Genomic DNA, 10,361 nt, shown 5'->3' with positions numbered 1-10,361 from the left:
AGAATTTTCAGTTTTTACTAAAGCATAGATGATTTCTACAATGCCGACCTATGTTATCTGGACTCGAGTATTAAGTATTGGTGTTTGTGTCATAGTGTCAAACTCGGCTATTTTATGTCAATTCCATATTTTCTGTCCAAAACAAATGGTCAAATGTCCATATCCATGTATGAGAGTCATCAAGCTTGAAATTTAATCTAGAATATACAGAAACTTTTTGGTTGATTAATGGCTCAAATTGTAAGTTATTGCTGTTTCAATATTTGGTTAATTGACCTTAATTACATTAAGCTATTTGTGAATGATATTTCTGCACAGGATGACAAAATCCTTGGAAGTGAAAGCTACCCTGTATTTTCTGCCTGTGATCACAAACAATGTGGGCACCAATTGGCCCATTTTACATTCCATGTCATCCATATCTTTATCATCCTTGTCTATTTAGCCAACCCCACGGACTATAAATCCTGTTCTTGTTGTTCAAGCATTGTGATATGCATCTACCACCCTTCTTTCAATTTTTGGCTGCATTATTTTTACACTATATTTTCTTTCACTCTGACCCTCTTGTATAGTTTTCCCACTAATTCTTTGGAGTTATTCCTATGACTTGAGTACTTTGTATCTTCATTTTCTTCCTTTTTATTCCATCTTGCAACTGACCCAATTTTTGCTCAACTACTTAAGTTGATCAATGAAGCAATATTACATGGTTTACCGACATTAGTTCTGTTTCTTCTAAGCAGATAATGGAATCAAATCGTTCCAGCAAGCAGTCCTCACTTGTTCCATCGTTTCCAAAAGACTCCCGAGGCTCACTAGAAGTATTCAACCCATCTACTTACTCGTCTAGGCCAACTAACCCAGTTTTTCAGTCCCCATCCACATGGCAAAGCTGGGAGGAAGCACGAAGTAAGCTCGAGCAGGTTAAGGAGGATGACTTAAAACTCGACCCCAATTCTAGTCAGTTCAAGTCTGATGAGATCACCTCATGGATGGCTCTACCTGACCCGACTCCAGAAGTCTACAAGACCATCCCAGCAATTCCCATTTCAAAAGAGGATGATCATCAATCAAAACTTAAAGGTCCTAGTACTGCCAAGGCTGAGCAAAGGGCAGCTGAGTGGGGTTTAGTACTCAAAACTGATGATGAAACTGGGAAGCCACAGGGTGTGAAGGTCAGGACTTCAGGCGGGGATGAACCGAATCCTAAACCTGAGAGCTCGAGGAGGGAATCCGGCGGCTCAGTTCGGAGTTCAGGTGATTCATCAGATGGTGGGCTCACCAGGAACGCCCCAAGAGTGTCTGAAGATTTAAAGGATGCCTTGTCAGCATTTCAACAAACTTTTGTTGTGTCGGATGCTAGCAAACCTGATTACCCAATTCTGTATGCCAGTGAAGGATTTTTTAAGATGACTGGGTATAACTCTAGAGAGGTTATTGGTAGAAACTGGTAAGATTGCACTTCTAGTACTTGGTTTATTTTATTTTATTTTTATTTTTCTTTTTAATTAATTATCTATCCCAATAACTGTAATAACGGAATTTATTTCATCTCATTTTTCATTGGGTGGGCCAGCCGGTTTTTACAGGGAGCAGAGACAGACCCAGAAGAATTGGATAAAATTAGAGAAGCATTACAGAAGGGTACCAACTACTGTGGGAGGTTGCTGAATTACAAGAAAGATGGTACACCTTTCTGGAACCTTCTAACTATGACACCCATCAAAGATGAAACAGGAAAAGTCCTTAAATACATAGGGTAAGTATACTACTTCGTAGTACTTTTGCTTTTCTGTTTATAGGCTATAAATTCATGCACATTTAGTTACAACCTTAGCTATTGCCGACTTAACATATACTCGTACGAAGTATTTGCTAAACTGAAAATCCTTGTATTAAACTTAATTTTTTTTTTTAAAGCTTCTTTTATTTAATTAATTATTGAACTTCGCTTATTTTTATTTAGGCCGAACTTTAGTAATTTCTGCTGAAACATTTGTCAATAAGTTGTGGAGAAACTAGAATAGAGCCTTAGACAGGCTGGGGTTTACAACTATAAAACATTAGATTCTTCTGTTTTTAATCGAAAGGTCACCTGTTCACACAGGAGTTAATATATCCAACATTATATTATAAGTTTGTAACCAGCAACACATATGCAGCTACTCATGTGACCTGTGGGACCTTAAACATATAGCCTACATAAAAAAGGATCTCAAATATGCACTATTATCGACTAAATAAGCCATAATAGACATTTCCTGTTGTGATAAATCAAAAGACTTTCCATTTTTATGTCTGCTAGTTAGCTTAGCGACTTGACAGAAAATTTCTTGTCATCTGCCTGACTTTTGTGTTGCATGATGGTGATGGAGTTTAGATATCCTCCAGGGAACCGTGTCAAACGTAAAAGGAATCAGCAGAATTATGAATATATTGATAATTTGATACAAAATATACGCTTCAAATAAAGCAGTCATGAGCCTTAAGTCTCTATTGTCATGTTGCCTAATTCCCCAACTTATATGCCAGCATTTATGATTAATTACTTTGCTTTATCACAACGGCGATGTATATTGGATTATGCTTGCTGATTAGTAGATGTAGGAAAATGATAGAACATACGAAACTTATCTTTTAAATGTATATTGAATGCTGATTTGGCAGGATGCAAGTGGAGGTGAGCAAGCACACAGAGGGTTACAAGGATAAGATGGTCCGTCCCAATGGACTGCCAGAATCCTTAATTCGATATGATGGTTAGTTTGATCCTAGAACTATTTGCCTTTTTTTTTTTTTTTTTTTTTTGATATAAACATTAGTAAATGACCTTTCAATTTTTATCATCTTAAAAGTCACATCATAGACAACTCAGCAACTGGGACAGTTTAATAAACAGGTTAAAAGATCCTACAGAAAGTGGTAAAGATCTCCGCAAGCATTATCCAGCAATTTGATGCTCTCATTTTGCATTTAGAGTCTAATCAGGACTGGTCCCTTAATTGAAAGATACATTAACAACAAATTAAAAAGCTTTTCTTTTATTCTGTTCTATCATAATTATAACTTGGTACTTTTCTACACGGACTTCCGACTGACCCCTACCTTACAGAACATAATTAGACCTAAATTTGGTTCATACTTCATCCTTCAAAAATGTAGCTGCAATCTGAAACCTGGCTGTAAATATGTTCAGAACGGATCGTTGCCGTGTAATCAGAATTTCCCTAGGTAGTTATATTGTCATGCAACTTTTATTGGTTATTACTATAAGTGATCACATTTTCCAATGTACATGCTAATGAGATTTTCTTAAGGCATGCTGTGATCATTCCTCCAATATACTCATGTTAAGTGAAATTATTAATGATGCAAAACTGTTAAGCTTGAACCATGACAAATGCCAATATTATTACTGCAGCCCGCCAGAAAGACATGGCATCCAATTCGGTCAATGAGCTAGTGCAGGCAGTGAAAAGGCCCCGGGCACTAAGTGAATCAGGGAATCGACCCTTTCGGAGAAAATCAGGTGGTGCTGATGAAAAAGACAGATCACAGTCTCAGATGAGGAGAAATTCAGAGCATGTGCCTCCAGCTAGGCGTATGTCATTGGAACGGCTTAGTGAGGTGCCTGAAAAGAAACCCAAAAAATCTGGACGCCGTTCATTCATGGGGTATTGATTTCTTATTTTCAAAGCTATTTTTTTATAGGGAATCTTGCCATGATAACCAATAGGATCAAACAGGATAAGTGTATTTTTAAGCAAAACTTTTTTTTCTATCTCATATTTCTCGTTTTCCTACTAAATTATAATCATGGTTTGTTGTAAGTTTGTAACATATATTCCTATGTAATTGTGCTTTAGGATTTTGAAGAAAACTAAGCCCAGTGAGGAGCCTATTAATGGTGAAGAAACTTTTGATGAAAAAGGAAGCACTGACGATGAAGATTATGATTTTGATTATGATGATCTAAGACCAGATAGTGTGGATGATAAAGTTAGGAAAAAGGAAATGAGAAAGGGTATTGATCTTGCTACCACTCTTGAACGTATAGAGAAAAATTTTGTCATCACTGATCCAAGGCTTCCTGATAATCCCATTGTAAGTTTCTTTTCATACTTTATCACTCATCCAGAAGACCATAACAAACATTGAAAATATTAACATTTGAAGAATGTTGTTCTACTGATTTTCACAATATGTGTTGTTACAGATATTTGCATCTGATAGTTTCTTAGAGCTGACAGAATACAGCCGTGAAGAGATTTTGGGAAGAAATTGCAGGTAGGCCAAGCTTTAGTTATTTATGAATCTAGTTCCGTGCTGTTACCTTTAGTTTTTTCAAGTATCAGATCCTGAAATTTGAAACTGTTGCTATTATTTGACCTACATGATCAGTCAATGTGTTTCACATCATCGCTAAATTTGGTATACATTATGCTTAATACTGTTTTGCAATTACACAACTTTACAGGTTTCTCCAGGGGCCTGAAACTGATCCAGAAACAGTACGTAAAATCAGAGATGCAATTAATAATGAAACAGATGTTACTGTTCAGCTGATTAACTACACAAAAACTGGTATTCTTTACTTTCCGAACTTTGCTCAATACCCCCACCCTCATCCCCTTACATTAGGGTTGGAAATTGATTAGGTGGAATTTGCTTGGGATTTCCTAGTGCTTCTATGTTCTAAAACAGATATTACTCTATATTACTTGTGCTATAATAGTTAGTTGCTTTCCTTCAGGTGACTAATAATCTTGCTGAAATGTCTGTATAGTCATGATACCTTTTGCTGCTCATAATCCTTGTAAATGAATCATGTAATTGCAAGATTCCAGTTGTTTTCTGTATTGAAGCATCTTTGCCATATTGATTCAAATACTTGCATGATGTAAACTCTTCCATACTCTAGAAATAAAGTACTGAAGGGAAAAGGCCTGTTTATCACTAAATCAATTTTTATCATCTAAAATCTTGAGTATAAACCTTGGAACAAGCTTCTGTTTCGCATCTGTTGGTAAATAAGTTGCTGATGACTGTGATCCTCTGAATTTAGGGAAAAAATTCTGGAATGTGTTCCATCTACAGCCCATGCGTGACCAAAAGGTATAACTTTTTTTACTGCCTTCAACAATTTGTTTGTAAATTGTCTCCTTACTGATTATTAATTTATTGTCTTAAGCCCATGTCATGATTTGATTCATTGTTATTCTCTTAATTATTCCTTGTGTGTTTGTCTGTGATTAGGGAGAAGTCCAGTACTTTATTGGGGTACAGTTAGATGGTAGTCAGCATGTCGAACCACTTCAAAACAGCATTCCGGTAGCTACTGTAACTGAGAGTGAGAAGCTGGTAAGTAATTCATATCAATTCACCCCTTCTTTTCTGTCAATGTTTAAATTTTGATTGCTCTGATTTGACTTTTAGCTGTAAGCACAATCCTCGGATTTAAGGGATTGCCTGTGCTTGCCAACTGAGGATATGGCGTGTACATATATAATATGCATTTTTATCTCTGTTAGATACTGTACACTGATATCAATTATGCAAAAGTGGCCTAAAATTTAACATTCTCACTACATGCAATTCAGGTGAAAGAAACTGCACAAAATGTTGATGTTGCAGTCAGAGAACTTCCCGATGCCAACAAGGTGAGCAATAGGAGTATATAGCAAGATAAATAGTTCATTTCTCTTCAACTCAAACTGTAAGTTTGACTATATAATTTTATTCAATGTCATCTGCAGAAACCTGAGGACTTGTGGGCAAATCATTCAAAGTTTGTACGAGCTAAACCACATAGGAAGGAATGTGCCTCATGGAAAGCTATTCAAAAGGTGAGATGTAAAGGATGTAATATTTTTTTAAAAAAAAAAATTATATCACCCATCCATTTGTATATAGTTCATACCTGCAATATTACTAAGCATATAAGAATATTTAAACATACTTTTTCTGTTATATGTTTTTTTTTTCTTTTTTAAATTTATTAAAAATGATTTTTTTTTTTAGGTAACTGAAAGTGGTGAACCAATAGGCTTGAAACATTTTAATCCAGTGAAGCCTCTTGGAGCTGGTGACACTGGAAGGTCTCTATTAAATCCTTGAGTTGCAATATTCAACTATAATCTGTAGTGCTTTAATGACTGTCTCTTAACTTCCCCAATTGTCTGCAGTGTGCATCTGGTGGAATTATGTGGAACGGGTGAATATTTCGCCATGAAGGCAATGGATAAAAATGCAATGCTTAATCGTAATAAGGTATCAAAATTATTGTACTGTATAGTGTATACTATATGTTCAGTTATTTAATTATTTTGATTATTCAGTCTTTCAAGTCCAATCTCCAATCCGCTGCAAATTATACATGGCCATGATAGACCTTTTATTATAGGATGCTGCACTACTGATGTCACTTATAAGTTAATTATATATGTTAATGTCAAAATTTTGAAGTGCTTGCTATACTCCTTAATCCTTAAAGGAACTCGACCTTTTGACTCTGAACTCTGAAGCTTGTGTCTTGATATATTTCCTGTGCTCACTTTGTCTGCCAATTTTGTTGTAGGTACACAGAGCTATTGCAGAAAGGGAAATTCTTGACATGTTGGACCACCCTTTTCTCCCTGCATTATATGCTTCATTTCAGGTAATGCAAAGCAGTTCCACACTATACTGCGCTATTTCTGAATGCAATAGATAGATTTAGAGTTAGATATGGCTATTACCTGAAAGAGTTGGTTATTGGCTCCTGTATGACTATATTGTAGTCTAAATTTTTTTGAATGTTCGCTACATCTGAAAACTTTTGTTTGCCATTATAGAAAAACATTACCATGTTCATAGTGGCTTTATTCTTTGACTGGTATGCTGATTAATTTTATCTACTACTATTAATTCATTTCTGGTAAATTTTTGCAGACAAAAACACACGTTTGTCTGATAACTGACTACTGCCCTGGTGGGGAGCTATTTTTACTTCTGGATAGACAACCAACAAAGGTCTTGAAAGAAGATGCAGTGAGGTAAATTTTGAGTGTGCTCTCTTCTGCAAAATTATAGTAGACCATGACTAATTTTACAGTTTTATCTAGATTTGCCAGCAAACGGTCTTGAGAGAAGACTTCCTTATGTTCTGGTATACTTTTCCCTCTCAAAAAGTAACATGTAGATTCCCAGCTTATACAGGTCACAAAATCATTATTAAAAGTCTTGAATTAGTACACCAAATCTTCCCAAGGTTAATCAATGCTGTAATTTAAGCCAGATACCAACTGCAGTAGTAAATTTTGAGCCAGATTAACAAATGCAGTAATAGGCTTTAAGCCAGATACCAAATGCAGGAATAGGTACTTACTGATTTGACTGTAATTCATTGATTAAAAGCTGTTCACCAATCTCCAAAGAGAAAGAAAACTGGGATGGTTCTCAACAGTGTTGACCAGAGATTCCTTTTATGTTCATAAACTAAATTCTCAATTCTTTTGCAGATTTTATGCAGCGGAAGTGATTATTGCACTGGAATACCTTCATTGCCAAGGTACATGCACGATACGAAGTTTTATTTTAAAGACAATAAATATTTTTTAAATTTTCTTCCATGGGGGATGGCAGCAAATGAGACATTATCTTCTTTGTTGACTTTTAGGTATAATCTATAGAGACCTAAAGCCAGAGAATATACTTATTCAGAGCAATGGCCATATAGCTTTGACAGATTTTGATCTTTCATGTATGACATCTTGCATGCCACAGGTATTCATCCTTATGTAGTATATTTGTGTATGTGTGTTTATGAAAAGAGATTTAATGTAGAACAGTTTAATATGCTGCTTTACTTTCGGGCATACTGTTATATGATTCGGTTCTTTGGCTGCTGTTTGCAGTTGCTTCTTCCAGAAATCAATGACAAGAAAAGGCAAAACAAGGCTCAACAGAATCCTATATTTTTGGCTGAGCCTATGCGAGCATCAAATTCTTTTGTAGGGACCGAGGAATACATAGCTCCGGTATGTGCTCTTTAATATTATGATCTAATTTCCTCATAGCAAATGTGTTCTCTTGTATGTGACAAACATGGGTTCAATCTGTCAACTACAACTTAACTATGTTTTGAAGCACTTTGAGTCTAGCCATAACTCGTAATTGAAGTTTTCTAGAAAAAGACACTGGTCAAATCTTTTTTCTCTTCTTAAGCATCCTTTATTCAAATTTGTTGGCATGAGCGTCTGTCTCTCTGGGCAAATGTAAATGTAATCTTCCCACATTATCTTTGCCACTTGAAGGTGAATAACATTCTTTTCTGAATCGAATGCAGGAAATTATTGGTGGGGCAGGGCATACGAGTGCTGTGGATTGGTGGGCTTTAGGTAAGTTGCTTTTTTCTGAGTCTACACTCTACATAACTGTATTTCATGTTTCCATGTGTCTAAAATTAGCAGTTTAGCTACTCGAAGAATTTTTGATGGATTTTCCCAGTTGTCATGCTAGCATACCCATTGTTCTCTACAATGTTGTACCTGTCTTGACCTTTTGCATTGTGCAATTTTTCTATGGAAAATGGGGAATGCTAATTTTCCATGCACCATAGTATGCAAATAAAAAATTTAGCGTTCGCTTCCCTGTTGCACTAGCCAGCTATGTATATAGATTTGAAACCTGTTTCTGTTTAGGAGTCATCATGATAAGCTATTTTGATGCTTGGTATTCATTACTTGGCTCTTAGGTATTCTTATATATGAGATGCTTTATGGGTACACACCTTTCCGTGGTAAAACGAGGCAAAAAACATTCACCAACGTGCTTCAAAAGAATCTAAAGTTTCCGTCAAGTAAACAGGTACGTAAAAGCCAATCTTTAGAACTCTGAACTTTAAGTTGAGAATTGAGAATCATGGCCTAACCAACAATCAGTATTCTGATATCTAAAAGAAGTCAAAATCTTGGTTTATGTCCATCTACTGTTTTTTTTTTTGTTTGATTGTACTTCATATTCTATCATTTTTTACACTGGAAGAGCCTTATTGAATGTACTTTTGCTAATACTGATGTATATGCTGCAGGTAAGTCTCCATGCAAAACAGTTGATTTATCAGTTGTTGCAGAAAGACCCCAAGAGCAGATTGGGGGCATATGAAGGTGCAAATGAGATTAAGCGACATCCATTCTTTCGTGGAGTCAATTGGGCTCTTGTTCGTGGCATGGTAAATACGCGCTGTCATTTTTTTTTTTGATAACCAAAATTAGTAAAGTTAATCATAATATATCTAAGAATCAGTTTTCATCTTGTCAAGCTTTAGAATATTCATTAGACGTAGATAAAGTACTATTTTGTACGAGTAATGTCTAAAAATTAATTTACTTTAATATAATTGACCGAAAGATTATACGTAAAGCTTTTATAAAGAGCCCTTTACGTAAAGTCATGTTACACTTATATACAAGGATTTGAGACGATAGGACAATTAATTCAAACTATTCTAAGCTGCGCATGTGCTATTACATAAATTTTTACTCGTATTTCTTAACATAGTTTGCTGTTTCGATATATGTACAAGAATTGTATCTTAAATGTGGAGTAAAATTTTTGCAGAAACCTCCCGAGCTTGAAGTTCCATTCTCCACTGACCCAGAGAAGGAAGCAAAAATCATGGATCCTGAAATGCTAGATCTCCAAACAAATGTCTTTTAAGATCGAGGATGCTTCTATCAAGAGCTTTGTATGTAATTTTTACTTCTAGAATTAGAAAATGAGATCAAAATTGCTCATTGAATTTATGTTCTTTTGCTTAGCTTCTTTCAAATAATATGCTTTTAGAGGGGAAAAAAGAGAGATGTGTTTATCTAATTTCTTGTAGTATCCTATGTAATGTTTGTGGTGATTTGTTCAAATTTTATATCTAATCACAATTTTATTTTGTTCCATCATCCTTTTATAAAATTTCATTAATTTGTTCAAAATCATGACGGCGAGTCGGTTAGGGTGTAAGTGGGTATATTATAAATGGATAAAACCCACTTATTCAATAGTGGTGGATCCAGGGGTATACAGAGGTAGAGTTGTTAAAAGTTGACTCGATCTAAAATACCGACTCAAATCCGATTATTAACCGACCCATCTGAACCCGAAAAAATGGTGACCCAAACCCGACCTGAAACCAACCCTATACCCGAATTGACCCGAGTATGTGAGACCTAAACCCGAACATAAGCTGACCTGGAGATTACCCGACCAGAATGTAACCCTTAAATTATTGACCTAAACCAAACCCGACTTGAACCAAAATTGACCCAAACTCATTTTAACCCGTCAAAATCCGAATTTAACCCGACTTGTTACTTACCTACCCT

General features: G+C 35.6%; 1 protein-coding gene across 2 annotated transcripts; it reads left to right on the top strand.

Moving 5' to 3' along the window:
- The first annotated feature begins 487 nt into the window (after positions 1-487).
- On the top strand, positions 488-9,938 carry LOC110684152 (phototropin-1-like). Of its 2 annotated transcripts, XM_021860562.1 has the most exons (22): positions 488-1,453; positions 1,580-1,762; positions 2,671-2,762; positions 3,425-3,677; positions 3,870-4,107; positions 4,220-4,290; positions 4,481-4,587; positions 5,069-5,118; positions 5,260-5,364; positions 5,604-5,663; positions 5,760-5,849; positions 6,025-6,101; positions 6,189-6,273; positions 6,581-6,661; positions 6,934-7,037; positions 7,503-7,552; positions 7,661-7,767; positions 7,899-8,021; positions 8,330-8,381; positions 8,738-8,850; positions 9,074-9,214; positions 9,604-9,938. In XM_021860562.1, the coding sequence occupies exons 1-22, from the start codon at positions 750-752 to the stop codon at positions 9,700-9,702; spliced, it is 2,985 nt and encodes a 994-aa protein (XP_021716254.1). In that variant the 5' UTR covers positions 488-749; the 3' UTR covers positions 9,703-9,938. The 2 variants fall into 2 exon arrangements, with proteins under 2 accessions (XP_021716254.1, XP_021716255.1); XM_021860563.1 differs by lacking the exons at positions 488-1,453; positions 1,580-1,762; positions 2,671-2,762 and adding an exon at positions 3,082-3,234.
- Positions 9,939-10,361: the final 423 nt, after the last annotated feature.

This window comes from Chenopodium quinoa, unplaced genomic scaffold (assembly GCF_001683475.1).
Source record: "Chenopodium quinoa cultivar QQ74 unplaced genomic scaffold, ASM168347v1, whole genome shotgun sequence".
Lineage (NCBI taxonomy): Eukaryota > Viridiplantae > Streptophyta > Magnoliopsida > Caryophyllales > Amaranthaceae > Chenopodium > Chenopodium quinoa.
This window is presented reverse-complemented; position numbering and strand designations above follow the sequence as displayed.

Coding starts and splice junctions, on each gene's coding strand:
- LOC110684152 (XM_021860562.1), top strand. CDS start 750: ATGGAATCAAATCGTTCCAGCAAGCAGTCCTCACTTGTTCCATCGTTT. Junction 1,763..2,670: donor AAAGTCCTTAAATACATAGG/GTAAGTATACTA, acceptor CTGATTTGGCAG/GATGCAAGTGGAGGTGAGCA. Junction 7,768..7,898: donor TGACATCTTGCATGCCACAG/GTATTCATCCTT, acceptor TGCTGTTTGCAG/TTGCTTCTTCCAGAAATCAA.